General features: G+C 57.6%; 1 protein-coding gene across 1 annotated transcript; it reads right to left on the reverse strand.

Annotated features, from left to right (window-relative positions):
* Nucleotides 1-7785: 7785 nt before the first annotated feature.
* Nucleotides 7786-10188, reverse strand: LYPD2 (LY6/PLAUR domain containing 2). The gene is made up of 3 exons (XM_004047594.4): nt 10051-10188; nt 8706-8825; nt 7786-8138 (listed from the first exon to the last, which is right to left on the reverse strand). The coding sequence occupies exons 1-3, from the start codon at nt 10106-10108 to the stop codon at nt 7939-7941; spliced, it is 378 nt and encodes a 125-aa protein (XP_004047642.2). The 5' UTR covers nt 10109-10188; the 3' UTR covers nt 7786-7938.
* Nucleotides 10189-15586: the final 5398 nt, after the last annotated feature.

The following is a 15586-nucleotide window of genomic DNA, read 5'->3' on the forward strand; positions in this document are numbered from 1 at the left end:
GAGAGGTAGCCAGCCTCACATCAAGGATTTATACCCAGCCCCTTGGGCACCGGCTTCTGGGCGGTGGCAGAACCGGCCGTGTGAGTCAGGAAGGTGGTAAAGGGCCCAGTGGGGAGGCAGCTGGCAGGAACATGGCAGACGGGCAGGGAGCTGGATCTGGGAGCTCTGCCTGAGGACGATGGCCAGGCCTCTGCTTGCACACATCCAACACTGGGGAACTCACTGTTCCTCAGCCATGTCCAGTGGTCCTGGGACAGCTCTGACAGAGAAGGCCTTTCCCGCTGAGCTCACACTGCCCCTCTGATGAGCCCCCATGTCCTGGCTGTGCCTCTGGGGTTCACATAGGCCACCCAGCCCCAGCCTGGGGGACCCTTAAGACCCAGGTTCAGTGTAGCCTCCGCCCTTGTTGGTCTAGCTCCGCCTGGCACCCCCTCCCTGCAGCCTGGCCTGCAGCCCTCTCTACAGACCTCTACCTGGTCTGTGTACACCTGATACACACCTGCAAAGTAGAAACCAGAGGTAGGAAGCAGGTGTCAGGTGAGGGTAGCATGGGCCAGCTAGACCACTCTCAGGCTGACAAGGTTGGGCCCAGGAGTGGCCCCTCATCACTGCCAGCCCCTTCCCACTAATGGCCTTTAGACCAAACCTGAGTTTCTTGGTTTTAGGTGCCTGACAATAAGGTTCTGCTCACCCTCCAGCCTCCTGGCCTGACTGTGTTGTCTGCTCTTTACTGCGTGCCCCCCACGACACCCTGTTCCACACGCATGCCTGCCTATGCCATACCACTCAATGACCACATTGCCTGGTCTCCCATCTGATGTCCCACATCTTCCCCATGCTGTGAGGCCCACTAAGGTGCCCCTCTCCACAGTCCTTCCAGGTATACCAGCCTCTCTGGTTTCTCTGTCCTGTGATGTCCTAATGGGTGGTTGTATAGATGGATGAGTTGATGGATGGATGGATAGGGGATGGATGAATGGGGGATGAATAGGCGATGGATAGGGGATGGATGGATAGATGGGTGGGGGATGGATGGGTGAATGAATGGGGGATGGATGGGTGGATGCATGAGTGGATGGGTGGATGGATGGGTAGATGGATTAGTGGGGAATGAATATGGGATGGATGGATGGATGGTGAGAGATGGATAGGAAATGGGTGAAGGATGTATGGGTGGATAAGTTGGGGATGAATGGAGGATGGGTGGGGGATGGATGGATAGGTGGATGGATGGATGGATGGGTGGATGGATGGATGGGTGGATGGATGGGTAGATGGATGAGTGGGGGATGAATATGGGATGGATGGGGGATGGATGGTTGGATGGATGGGGGATGGATGGGAAATGGGTGGAGGATGGATGGGTGGATGGGTGGGGGATGAATGGAGGATGGGTTGGGGATGGATGGGTGGATGGATGGATGGGTGGATGGATGGGTAGCTGATGAGTGGGGGATTAATATGGGATGGATGGGTGGATGGTGGGAGATGGATGGGAAATGGGTGGAGGATGTATGGGTGGATGAGTCAGGGATGAATGAAGGATAGGTGGGGGATGGATGGGTGGATGGATGAGTGGGGGATGAATATGGAATGGATGAGGGATGGATGGGGAATCGGTGGAGGATGTATGGGTGGATGGGTGGGGGATGAGTGGAGGATGAGTGGGGGATGGATAGATGGCTGGATGGGTAGGTGGATAGATGGATGGATGGGTGATGGATGGGGGATGGATAGGAAATGGGTGGAGGATGTATGGGTGGATGGGTAGAGGATGAATAGAGGATGGGTGGGGGATGGATGGATAGATGGATGGATGGGTAGATGGATGAGTGGGGGATGAATATGGAATGGATGGGGGATGGATTGGATGGATGGATGTATGGGGGGTGAATGGGAAATGGGTGAAGGATATATGGGTGGATGGGTGGGGGATGAGTGGAGGATGGGTGGATGGATGGGTGGATGGATGAGTGGGGGATGAATATGGGATGGATAGATGGATGGATGGGTGGATAGATGGGGGATGGATGGGAAATGGGTGGAGGATGTATGGGTGGATGGGTGGGGGATGAGTGGAGGATGGGTGGATGGATGGGTGGATGGATGAGTGGGGGATGAATATGGGATGGATAGATGGATGGATGGGTGGATGGATGGGGGATGGATGGGAAATGGGTGGAGGATGTATGGGTGGATGGGTGGGGGATGAGTGGAGGATGAGTGGGGGATGGATAGGTGGCTGGATGGGTAGATGGATAGATGGATGGATGGGTGGATGGATGGGTAGATGGATAAGTGGAGGATGAATATGGGATGGATGGGGGAAGGATGGGGAATGGGTGGAGGATGTATGGGTGGACGGGTGGGGGATGAGTGGAGGATGGGTGGGGGATGGATAGATGGATGGATGGGTGGATGGATGGATAGGTGGATGGATGGGTGGATGGATGAGTGAGGGATGAATATGGGATGGATGGGGGATGGATGGGGAATGGGTGGAGGATATATGGGTGGATGGGTGGGGGATGAATGGAGGATGGGTGGGGGATGGATGGATGGATGGGTGGATGGATGGGTAGATGGATAAGTGGGGGATGGATGGGTGGATAGGTGGGGGATGGATGGGGAATGGGTGGAGGATGGATGGGTGGATGCGTGGGGGATGAGGGGAGGATGAGTGGACGGATGGGGGACGGATGGGTGGATGGGCAGAGGATGGGTGGGTGGATGCATGGATGGATGTTGGATAGATGTGTGGATGGGTGGATTTCAGAAGGATGGATGGATGGAGGATGGGTGGATAGGTGGGTGGAGGATGGATGGATGAATGGGGGCAAGATGGGTGGATGGATTATTGAATGAATGACATTTGAGAGAGTTGATGTGTGAAAAAATGAATGAATGGATGGGAGAATTCAGGGATGGAGGGATGGGTGGCTATAAAAGTGGCGGCAGACAAATGTGTAGTGAGTGGGCCCTTCCGAGGCAGAATTCGATGCTGGAAGGAGCTCTGGGCTGGCACCAGGAGTCCTGGGTTCTGGTCTTGGCCTACTGCTCTCTCCATTTGTGGCCTTGGTGTGGCCCCTTTTTCTTTCCAGTCTTTGGTTTTCTGTTTGTAGTTGTGAAAGCTGAAGTGACCTGGCCTTGTGGGCTGAGGTGAGTTGTGTGAGGCTGTGGGATGGTTGCAAGAAAGCCAAGGGAGGGCGTAGTTACTGCAAATCAAACAAAGGGGCTGACATGGGTTGGTGCACAGATGGCAACCAAGAGCAGCCTCTCCCCAGGGCTTGGTCCACAGACACACCCAGGTGTTTCAAGAGGAGTCAGAGACTGTCCGGTTCTGGAGCCTGAGCTCCACCCGGCCTCCCGTGAAGCCCATGTCTACTCACAAGGACTCTCACCCCACGTTCTTTCATCTATAAACTGGTCAGGGGAACATCTGCCAGAGGGTGGTTGTGAAAACTAGCAAGTATCTGGCAAAGGATGGGCCTCCATCAAGCTTTCAACTCAGCTCTGTGCTGATCACCGTGCAGGTGTACTTGGGGCAGAGGAGGGCGGATGCTGAGGACAGGGGTACTGCTCTCAGCTGCTGCTCACATTGGCTTTGAAAGGGAGGAAAGTCCTCAGAGGGTGCTCTGGGTGGGAGTAGCAGCCAGCAGAGGGGCACAGGCAGCCTTTCCGCTGTGTGGGAAGAGTGGGCACTAACTTGGCCCATCCCTGAGCCCAGCACCCTATTGGCAGGTGGAAAAGCAGCACTGTGTCAGACACAACTCAAGCGGGGAGAATTTATGCCCTAGTTAGGCGACTGCCCTCCCCTCCTCCTGCCTCTCCGTGAATCCACACCTTTTCCCGACATGTGGAACCAGGAGACCAGGTTTTTTGAAGGCAGCTCAATCCCCCAAACCCCAGAGTTCTCATCCATGATAGGCCTGCAGCACTGAGCCAGTTCACACCAAGCCCCAGCTATCTGCCATGTCAGCCTGGTCTCTTTCCCAGAGGCCTGGCCCTTTCTCCTTGGCTACACTCTCCACCCTCCACTCAGAGAGACCAGCTAAAATGCAAACTGGCTTATGGCACTGCTCTTCCCAGAAATGCTCCCTGGCTCTCCACTGCCTTCAGCATGCAGTCAAAAAGCCCCACCACCACCGTTGGTGTTTGATGCTTGCCCTGTCTGGGCTGGCCTGAGGGACTACTGGACTGTCATCTCCTCAAGTAGAACATGTTTCCATTCCTCTAAGAATCCTTCTCCCACAGCCTGGGTCTGACCATGCTGACTGTTGAGCAGCATTTGCTGGAGGATGGATGGATGGATGGATGGGTGGATAGATAGATGGGGGATGGATGGAGGATGGATGGATGGATGGATGGGGAGATGGAAGGGGGATAGATGGATGAATGGGTAGGTGCATGGGTGGATGGATGGGGGATGGATGGATGAATGGGTGGGTGCATGCATGGATGGATGGGTGAGTGGATGGATGGGTGGGTGGATGGATGGGGGACAGAAGAGGGATAGATGCAGGGGTGGGTGGATGGATCGATGGATGGGGGATGAATGGATGAGTGAATGAATGGAGACTGGACAGAAGACGGATGGATGGGTGGATGGATGTGTGGATGGATGGATGGTGGATGGATGAGTGAATGGATGGATGGATAGATAAATGGGTAGGGGATGGGTGGATGGATGGAGAGAGTGATGGATGGGTGGGTGGGCATATGGGTAGAAGGATGGATAGGTGAATAATGTATGGCTAAAAGGGGAGATGGATGGATGAGTGGGTGGGTGGAGGAGGGATGGATGGATGGATGGCTGGATGAATGGATGGATGGATGAGTAGTTAAAGACAGGCTTAATGTTGTTTCTTCCAAGGTGACCCAGGATGGGTATTTGTGGGCATTCAGGTTGACTTCTCCCCAGGGTACAAATGCTCTTGCAGCCTCTCTGACAAAACTTAGCACAGGTTTGGACACCCCTGGGAATGGGAATCTTACTCCTTCTCAGGGCAGTACCTGCCCCACTGGGACAGACCTGTTTCAGGCCTTCTTCCATGGGAGCTCGGACTTGCCAGTCTGACACCCGCAGCCTTGGTTCTGACCCTGTATCCAGGCTTCAGAGCCAATTACATCTCACAGGCGAGTCTGATAGCTAGTCAATTTCCTTGGAGGATTGAGGTTTTTTGCATAGACAGGCACTGAGTGAGCTCTCAGGTTTGGCTGCTGATTTAACAATGGGCTAGGGTAGAGAGGGGGAGGCAAGGAGCTGGAGGTGGCTGTGATAGCTACCCAGGGACATTGGCTGGTGGCTTAGATGGCATGATGACAGTGGGCACAGGGCTGAGGCCGAGGAAGATGTGCTGGCAGTGGGGTGGGGGGATTGCTAATGCTGAGATATGGGAGGTGGTGGCTGAGGTCCTGAGGGTGCTTTGTCCTCTTGAAGGTTAGTGCTGGGCTCCAGCCTTGTCCTGACTGTATTGTCTGCATTTGAGATCCAGACATCCCTGCCCTGGGGTGGGCTGGGCCCTGCTCCCTGAGGAAGTGTGGCAGGTGTTCATCCTGTTCTGGAAGGTCGCAGCAGGTGGCCTTGGGGAAGTCAGGAGTAGAAGAGAAAAAGAGGACGGCTGGCAAGGTGATCTCATCATTCCTCTGATTTCAGGGCCAGATGTAATGGGGCCAGGGCAGAGCATGCTAGAGCTGGCAGGTCTTAGGAGCAGAGCCCACTCCATCAGCCCGCCAGGGGTGGGAGTGGCCTGCACCACCAGACACTGAGTTCAACTGCTCCCCTTGCCTGCCTGCTCCTGGCTCCTCTTCTAACCAAAATCTGGAACCACTGGCTCTTCCTTTTCCCATCAAGCCATGTCCTGCCCTGCCCATTACTACAGGCTGTGAAACTGCCCAGGGCACTGCACTGGTGGGGCCCTGGGTCCCTGCCCTGGCACCTCACTATAAGCCTCTCCTACCCCACTGGCAAGCTGAGGAGTAAGCCTGGATGAAGGACTTGGGTCATAGGGAATCTCAGGGACAGGTACCCAAAAGGTGGCATCATGGATGGTGAGGTTAAGGTCAAAGATAGGGCTCTAAGGCTTGGATTGGGCCTCACTCATAGCCTGTGCTTGGGCCTGAGCTGAGCCCCTTTCCCTATCATTGACTGAAGCCTTTTCCTGATCACACAATCACACACTGAGCCTGGACCCTAGTTACAGATTGAATCCTGATCCTTGGCCCTTGACTGAGTCATACTCCGTGGCTGAGCCACAGGCTCACACATGGAGCCAGGACATCAATCATAGATCAAGGCCTGGCACTGGTTACAGACTGAGCCCTGATCACTGGCCAAAGACTAAGCCCTGATCCTGATTCCAGGCTGAGCCCTGATCCTGTTTCCAGGCTGAGTCCTGATCTCTGGTCACAGATAGGCCTTGCTCCCAGTCTCTGTGAGGGGTTGTGAAATGCATGTGTGTTTGTAGGGGGTGTGTGTGTATGTGTAAATAGAGTCTCAGCCTAGGCTTTGAGGCCACTTTGTGGGAGTCTTGAGAAAAGCCAGCTGAGAGCTGTGACATTTGATGGCTGAGAGCATGTATCCCTCTTGACAAAATCAGAGCTCAGGGTCACAGCCCGGATGGGGCATCCAAGACAGCACTAGAATGTTCCCAGCCTCCCAGGCCCCTTCCTCTCCAGGAGACTGCCCTCATTTTACCACCAAGGCGTCTCTGACAGATGGTGGCTGTGCTCCGGGTGGTGGGGCCCCTGGGAGCAGGCCCTAGACCATAGCGCCCACTGTGGACTACAGGTCTAGCCCCAGGAGGGTGACACCCAGGGGCCCAGAAACAGCTGCTGGAGCAGGGAGGGTGAGGTGGGTAGGCTCAGTGGGGGTCTGCAGGGTCCAGGAGGAGTGGCAGGTTCCAGGGTGAACATTCTCCTCTTCTAGCCAGGCTGGGGCCCATCTCCTGCCACGACCTCCCTTGGGCAGCCCTTGGGAGGGGCCGGCGCTGGGTAGGAGGGCCACTGGGTCCTGTCCTTCCTCATGTCCTTGAGTTCCTTGTGTGTTTCTAGGACCACGTGCATGTGTGTGCATGCATGTCCATGCCTGTGATCATGAGGAGTCTCAGCCTGGAGGCCTCTGGGGCAGAGGACTCCCTGGAGAGTTGCCTGGAGGACTGGGGCGCTGGCCTAGGGCCAAGGTGAAATGAAGGCCCCTTCTGCACCAGAACTTGTGGCTGCCCTGGGCATCTGACCCCCTGGGCACCTGACCCCTGGGAGCAGAGCTGAGTGAGGGCAGGGATGTTAGGTGGACATGTGGGGTGAGCCTGGAGAGGCAGGCAGCGGACACACTGGGATCCAGCCCATGGTCTCCTCCTCAAAGCAGCCTCCACCATCAGCCTTGGGGCAAGGCCTTGCTCAGGCTGGGGAGGTGGGTAGTGGGGTGCTCCAGAGGACAACCCCAGCTCCTGGTCACTGCCTTGACCTTCCTTCCACCTGACATGCCTTGCCCTCCTCAAGGCCTGCCAGATCTCTCCATCATTCAAGGCTTGGCCCTAATGCCCCCTCCTCCAAGGAGCTGGCCCTGACTTCACCCTGGTAGATGTGGTGCTCCCTTGCCCATGGGTCTCAGCTGCTGCCCCACCCTGGTCAGACCCCCACATCCCCTGAGGGCAGAAATCTGCATGGTTTGTGTGGGGGTCCCAGGCCCAGTGGCTGTTCTCACGATGGGATAGAGATTAACATCACAGGAAGGCAGGAAGAGAGACAGATAAACAGGAACAGGGACATAGACGGGGTCAGAGATGCAGCTGGGGACCCCTCTCTCTGCCCTGGAAGGCAGGTCTGTGCCCAGAAAGGAGACTCAGGAGTCCTGGTGCAGGAGGCACTTCTTCAAGGCATTCGGGGCTGGGCCACATAGGGCCAGCTGCAGCAGGGCCATGGGGGTGGGTGGGGACTCTACAGTCGGAGGCTCAGGAGTGGGAGGAGCGTGAGGACCCCGCAGTAGAGGCTGTTCTGAGCGGGCGCCCCATCTACATTGCACAGCTCAGTATTGCAGCAGGACACGGGCCGGGTCTGGCCGATGCCATCCACATCCGAGGGCTCACACCTGCTGGCACAGGACTTGGTCACCGTGGAGTCCCCCTGGAAGGGGTACACTGTGGGGTGTGGGAAGAGTCAGCCGTCAGGGCTGGTCACTGCCTCCAAGCCCTGGTCCCTGCCAGTACCACCTCATGCAGGCCTCACTCTGGGGTCACCCACCCGGGTCTCCATCCCTCCTGGCCCAGTGCCCTCCTCTTCCTCTTTCCTCCCACCGACGTTGTCCGGGTGTCTACCATGTGCCAGGCACCCGGCCTGATGGGGCAGTTCCCTCCCCGAGGTGACCGTTGAAACCAAAGCCTGTAAGTGTGCCCAGCTTCTCCAGTCCCCCCAAAACGAGGTTGCAGGTATGTTCCCACTGAAGGACATGAGGGAGAGAGGAAGGAAGGGGAGGGCAGAGGGAGGCCTAGCTCGGGCAGAAAGCCATTTCTGGAGATGGGTGAGGTGGTGGCTGTGCACTGGGGCCAAGCTGGCTGGTGGTGACTGGGCTGGAGGTGGCTCTGACCGGGAACCCAGCCCTGCCCGCCTTCCGTGCTCACTGCCCTCTCTCCCGGGAGTAGAGTGTGACTGGGCTGGAGGTGGCTCTGACCGGGACCCGGCCCTGCCCGCCTTCTGTGCCCACTGACCTATCTCCCGGGAGTAGAGTGTGGTCTTGCACATGGTTTCGTTGGTGGTGCAGGTGGCGATGGTGACACAGTTCGACACTCCTGTGGGCTCCGGACAGACGTAGCAGTGCAGGGCCGGCGCTGGGGAGAAGGGACAAGGGCGGTCAGGCAGGCTTCACCCCTCCCAAGCCCAGAGACAGTCTGTCCTGGAAGCCCAGGTCTGAAGAGGACAGTGACACTGGCCAGGGTCGAGATGCCTACCAGCCAAAACTCAGGAGCAATGCCAGGAGCCTGCGGCTGGGGACAGGCCGGGCTCAGCCTCGGAACCCTGCATCCCAGAGGCAGAGTCGGCTGCTGGGGGTGGGGATCCAGCCTGCAAGGCCTGGGCGGAGCCAAGCCAAGCCCCTTTGGAAGTGTTTGGGAGACTCAGGGGGACCAAGGCCCTGGTGTCTTCATAGCAAGAGGCACCTCGGGCAGGAAGCCTTGGGTGGAGGTGTGGCTGGGGGCAGGTTACCCCCTCAGTTTCCCCATCAGGGAAGTGCTGCTGTGGAGGTTAAGGGATCAGGCCAGGAGGCCCACGGAATGCAGGGTGTGCCAGGCTGCATCCGGGCTGTGTCTGGGTGCCCACTGCTCTCCCACACGGACTTGCAGACCGGCAGGGACGGGGACCGGAGAGGCTCCAATTCCCTCCTGCTCCAGTGACCCCGGCCCCATCCGCAGCAGCCCAGGTGGGTCTGACTGGCTCCAGCTGGCCGGGGCAGCCAGCTGCACAGCTAGGCCCGACTCCTCTGTCCCCACTGTGGGGATGCAGCGGGGCCTCTGCCCCTCTTTGGTGCACCTGTTTCTGGGAAATGGGCAAAGCCATCTGCCAGGGGCCTCTGGGCCAAGCTGCTTCTGGTTGAGTCCAGAACATTGCCCCTGATGGTTGTTTCAGGCTCCACATCAGGGAGTCACCCCACCCCATGTGTCTGGTTTCCCCACTCCTCTCCATCCCTACTGCCACCCCAGCCTCAGAGCCTCCCTGGGGTTGCCTTCCTTCCCCTGCTCAAGGCCCTTCTGGGTGCCCATAGCCCCCCATAGAGTGTGACACCCAGGCTGGTGCTCAGGGGTGTGGCTGGCTGGGCCCCCGCCCACCTCGAAGGCCACCCTCTGCTCACCCTCATTAGGCGCCCCCCTCACCACCAGCCCCTCTCTCTGTCTCCACCCTCCCCTCCTTATCGCGGGGGGGGGCCACACCCCCGGCCCCGCAGCTCTGTCTTCTCCTGCCTCTGAGGCCCCTTCCTGGGGCGCCCTCCCGGGAACAGTGTGAATGTCAGTGGGTGGCATCTCCCTCCATCCCAGCTCCCCTGTGGGTCCCACACCTCACCCAGCTCTCCGCAGGCAGCCAGCACCAGCGCCAGGAGCACCAGCCGCGTCCCCCGCATGGTCCCAGCCCACTCCTCTGTGCTCTCACCCCAGGCTTGCCTGGCGGGGACAGCAGACACCAAGTGAGGTGGCGACAGACCGGTCTGCTGAGCGGATTAGTGGGGTAGAGTTTCCCCAGGGTGGAGGTGTGAAGACCCCGCCCCTCCAGGGGCTCCCCAGCCTTCCAGGCTGCTCCTCCCACTCCCAGCCTGGCCCTCTAGGCCCACCCCACCCACCTGGGACCCTCCCTGTCCCTTCCTCATTCCTCCAGTATCAGGCTGGTCCCCTCCCTGCCCTTTCCTGACCCCTCCAGCTCCCCGCCTCCGCCACCATGGCCTGGGGCCGCCCCTTCTTCCCTTTGTGGGGACCCTTCTTGACTCCTACACACCCTGTGCCTCGGCTCTTCTCCCCACCCCCCTCATCCAGGATGCCTCGGCTCTTCTCTCCACTCACCTCATCCAGGAGAGCCCCCACTGGCTCACCCCAGGCAGCCCAGGGAACCCCCAGACTGCCTGGAAGGGGGCAGGGGAGTGTTACGGGCCACTCTCTGCTGCTGGCTCCTCAGGGATCCCTCCTGCCTCAGGTCATCTGTGTTCCAAGGCAGATCCGTGTGCTGGATCTTCCAAGATTCTGGGCTGGAATCTTTCCAGGAGGAACTTGGTCCCACCTCCGAGCTCCTTTGAGTGGTCAGGCTGGGTGTTGGGGGCCTGGGAGTGAACTGCCACCTGGACAGCCAGCTACAGGGTGTGCTCAGAGGCTTAAGGAGACAAATGCCAAAAACTACTGGGTCAGCAGAGAAGGTCCTGGATAGAGAGTGGGGTGGGGAGGAGCTGGGGTCTCTTGGGGGTGCTAATCCCATGCCCCCAGCCACCTGCCAGCTGGGTACCTTCATCTCTAACCTTCTGATAAAGCTGCCCTCAGGCAGGGCTTACCACCTCCTTGCAGGTAAGGAAATTGAGGGAAAGTTCCTTACCCGGGGCTCAGACAGGGGACAGTGATTTTGGGTTGGGATGCCTCAGACCATCTCCTGCTCAGCTCCCAGCTCCCCCCACGGACATCCCCCAGACTGCCTGCTCCAGCCTCCCCAGGTTGTGTCTGGTCTGTGATCCTGCCACCCCCTGCTCCCAGTCCTGCAGCTGCCAGTGTGTAGGGTGTGGAGGTGGGGGGAGGGATGCGTGACAAGCAGCCTGTGTCTTCCTGGGCCCTGGCAGTCAAGGCCATGATCTCAGCTAAGCCCAGACTCACACTGGAGCTCTTCAGCCTGAGCACCCAAATCCCACCTCATCCTGGTCTTTGCTCCTGCTGTTCCCACTGCCAGGAATGCCCTTCCCTCTTCTGTCCCAGTGTTTGAAATTCTGTCTTTGGTCGACCGCACTGTCCTGCCTGCACCCCCTCCCTGCCATGGCGCTTTTGGTGTCCCCACGCTTTCCTGATGGATCAGCTCTGTTTGGGATCTGGTCTTCGCCCCAGCGGCTGGGAGAGCCTGTGTCTCTCTGAGACTAGGTGGGGGTGGAGTGTGCAGGGGTGGTGAGTGGGGCACCAAGGATTCCCTAGCGCCCCACTTGTGTCAGAGACTTAGCCAGCGGATCTCTTTTCCTCACTGCAGTTTCAGAGGTGCACAGTGCTAATGAATTTATTTTGCATAAGGGAACTGTGGCTCTGAGAAGTAATTGACTTAGGCAAGGCCGCCCAGCCAGGCCTGGGTGAAGGCTGAACAGCAGCAAGCCTGTCTGGTTTTGCATGGTGCCACTCAGCCAGGCTGCAACTGGTCATTGATGCTGGGTGCAGCTAACTGGATTAGACACCCCACCCTACACACCCTGGGTTCCTCTTGAGGCCTGACCCAATTCCTCTGCCATGGCATGGCCCAGCTCCTTCCTGTCCTCAGACCCAGGGGCCCCACCTGTGCCTTCTACCCAGAATACACGCCTGGCCCCCAGGCATTCACCTCCTCCTAGAATATCTGCCTGACCCCCATTGGAGAGATCCAGGCTAAGCCTTTCTGCAAAGTTGCAGCTGCCTGATTGGGGTGTGGAAAAATGTGGCCTAGCTAGGGTCTGGCCTGGCTTTGTTTGGGAGGACTGTGTTCCAGGAAGACCACACCCTTCCCTCCTCAGTTCCACCAGGAACTTCTGGGTCAGGGCTCAGTGTGTGACCAGAATCTGGGATCAGTCTATTATCAAGATCAGGGCTCAGCATATTACAAATGTCAGAGCTCAGCACGTGACCAGGATCAGAGTCAATGTGTGATCAGGAGCAAGGCTCACCTTGTGACCAGGATCAGGGCTCAGTGTGTGATCAGGAGCAGGGCTCAGCATGTAACAAATGTCAGAGCTCAGCTTGTAATCAGGATCAGGGCTCACTGTGTGATTAGGAACAGGGCTCAGCATGTAACAAATGTCAGGGCTCAGCTTGTAATCAGGATCAGGGCTCAGTGTGTGATCAGGAACAGGGCTCAGCTTGGGACCAAGATGAAGGCTCAGCATGTGATCAGGAGCAGGGCTCAGCTTGTGACTAAGATCGAGGCTCAGTGTGTGATCAGGAGCAGGGCTCAGCATGTAACAAATGTCAGAGCTCAGCTTGTGACTAAGATCAAGGCTCAGTGTGTGATCAGGAGCAGGGCTCAGCATGTAACAAATGTCAGAGCTCAGCTTGTAATCAGGATCAGGTCTCAGTGTGTGATCAGGAACAGGGCTCAGCATGTAACAAATGTCAGGGCTCAGCTTGTAATCAGGATCACGGCTCAGTGTGTGATCAGGAACAGGGCTCATCATGTAACAAATGTCAGGGCTCAGCTTGTAATCAGGATCAGGACTCAGTGTGTGATCAGGAGCAGGGCTCAGCATGTAACAAATGGCAGGGCTCAACTTGTGAGGATCAGGGCTCAGTATGTGATCAGGAGCAGGGCTCAGCATGTAACAAATGTCAGAGCTCAGCTTGTGACTAGGACCAGGGCTCAGTATGTGATTAGGAGCAGGGCTCAGCATGTAACAAATGTCAGGGCTCAGCTTGTGACTAAGATCAGGGCTCAGTGTGTGATTAGGAGCAGGGCTCAGCTTGTGACTAAGATCAGGGCTCAGTGTGTGATTAGGAGCAGGGGTCAGCATGTAACAAATGTCAGAGCTCAGCTTGTAATCAGGATCAGGGCTCAGTGTGTGATCAGGAGCAGGGCTCAGCATGTAACAAATGGCAGGGCTCAGCTTGTGACCAGGATCAAGGCTCAGTGTGTGATCAGAAGCAGGGCTCAGCATGTAACAAATGTCAGAGTTCAGCTTGTGACTTGTATTGGGATCAGTGTGTAACTAGGATCAGGGCTCAGCGTGAGACTAGAGACAGCCTCTAGGGATGACCTCCAACCACAGTAATGCTGCTGCTAAACTGAGGAATTGTCAGGCTGCCACCGGAGCTACTGACTTCGAGAAATTACCCCTGAACTGTGATCCAGGGATCAGATGGGCCCTCACACCTGCTCCCACACCACTGCCTCTTTTCTGGGCACACTGGACCCCTGCTGTGAAGCCCTTCTCCAGGACCTTTCCCAGATCCCTCTCCATGGGCCAGGGTGAAGATTCAAGTCTGTCACCTAGAGGCACTCTGGTGGGGTAGGGCAGCAGTGAGGAGAGGCCACACCCTGGTCCCTGGCAGTTTCTGCTGACAGGTCAGTGGGTGGAATGGTACCCAGGGTGGGATGGGACCTCAGGTTCCATGGTCTGCCATGTCCCTTGCTACCAGGGTCTGTCCGTGGTCATCTGGTGTCCCATCATCACCCAGTGTTCTGTGTCTGCTCAGGCCCTGTGGTCAGTCAGTATCCTGTGGCCGCCCACACTTACTGTGTCACTGTTTCTGTTTCAGAGTCTGGGCACGGCTTCATGTTGCTGCCGGGTCACTCCCAGGCTACAATGCAGGCTTTGGCTGAGCCATAATCATCTCAAGGCTCGGCTTGGGGAGGACCTGCTTTTAAACTGGTGTGGAGTTGGCCAAATTCTGTTCCTCACTGTCTGTTGTTGGAGGCTGCCCTCAGCTCCCGGCCATGTGGGCCTGTTCAACGCGGCCACCAGCTTCGTCAGAGCCTCAAGCTGCACTAGTGTCTATGGCTGGGTAGCAAATCACCCTACACTTAGGGGTTTAAAACCACACCCATTTTTAGCTCCGGCCTTTCTTGCCTTGTGGGTTCGGCTGGGCTCTCTGCTCAGGGTCCCACAAGCCACAGTCGAGGTGTGGTGGGGCTGGACTCCACCTGGAGGCTCCTGAAGGAATCTTCAGCCTCATTCAGGCACTGGCAGAATCCGGGTCCTTGAGGTTGCAGGGCTGACATCCCTGTTTCCTTGCTGGCATCTGCGGAGGCTGCTCTCTGCTCCAGGGCCCCCATTCCTCCTTGGGTGACCCCTCCACCTGCCAGTCAGCCACGCGCACTGCATCCTCCTCCAGCTTCAGTCTCTGTCTTCCTTTTCTGCCACTAGCAGACATGTTCCATCCCTGGCTGCATCTTGCACCAAACAGTAAAACCCCCGACTTTGTCATTCTCTCCGCAAGTGCTGAGGTTCACTGGAGGTGGCTTCCGGCGTCTGCTCTTGCCTTCCCCCTTCCCACCCTTATGATGAAGTGCAGCCACATGCCGTCCCCAAAGCCTCACCTTCCGTGGCCACTTCATCCCAGGGGAGGGATTTGGAAGCTGATTTGTTGCCGCCCATCTTCTCGGCTGATGGGACCCTCAGAGGTCAGATGACCAGCTCCAGAATCTGACCCTCAAGGGTCACTTGTAGGTAATGCCTTCTGATGGCCTCAATGGGTCTTGAGGAAAGACTCCTGGAATGAGACCCCACGCCCACTGCTTATCAGGGAGGCGGTGGGCGGGGCCTATGCAGGAGCCACTGCCTTCACATGTATACCTTTGCAAGGTGGCCTGTGGCCCAGAAGCCCCGCAAGCCAGGACCCCACGTAGCCAGCAGAGAAGTAGGTGCCTTGCCTGGATTCCTGCCTTCCATATTCAGGAAATAGAAGTCGTCGCCCCTAGGCTCCAGGGCCCCAGGGAAAGGGAGCTGTGGTTTTCCAGCCCCTGCAGCGCCAGGGGGTGCCCTGGCAAGATTGTGGGTGGAGGCCTGGGCCTTCCACCAACACAGGCTGGGCTCCCCGCTGGCTCCAAGCCACAGTGAGGTGCCACAGGGGCAGCACTGGGGGCCTCTTCCCTGCACCCAGGTGCACAGCCCCGCCTGCTCTGCTCTTGGTGGCTTCTCTTCCATCCTCTCACCCTGTTCACGTTTTGTGCTGTGAGCACCTCAGCTTCGGGGCAGGGGTCCCCAGGCCCCATGTGGGAGGCTGTGGCCAAGCCCGGGGCAGGACAGTTTCTGATCACACTCGTATGGGATGGCCTCATTTGTTTTTTTGCCTCCAAAAGAGGAACTCCTCTATTCGGGCAGCTTCCTGGGTGGATGGGGAAAAGGAAGTGTCAAAAGTTCAGGCCTGGGGCACCCTTCCAGGCTAGATGCCAGCAAGGCTCA

Source organism: Gorilla gorilla, chromosome 7 (genome assembly GCF_029281585.2).
Source record: "Gorilla gorilla gorilla isolate KB3781 chromosome 7, NHGRI_mGorGor1-v2.1_pri, whole genome shotgun sequence".
NCBI lineage: Eukaryota > Metazoa > Chordata > Mammalia > Primates > Hominidae > Gorilla > Gorilla gorilla.

Coding starts and splice junctions, on each gene's coding strand:
- LYPD2 (XM_004047594.4), bottom strand. CDS start 10,108: ATGCGGGGGACGCGGCTGGTGCTCCTGGCGCTGGTGCTGGCTGCCTGC. Junction 8,826..10,050: donor GGCTGCCTGCGGAGAGCTGG/GTGAGGTGTGGG, acceptor CCTTCTCCCCAG/CGCCGGCCCTGCACTGCTAC. Junction 8,139..8,705: donor ACTCTACTCCCGGGAGATAG/GTCAGTGGGCAC, acceptor CACACCCCACAG/TGTACCCCTTCCAGGGGGAC.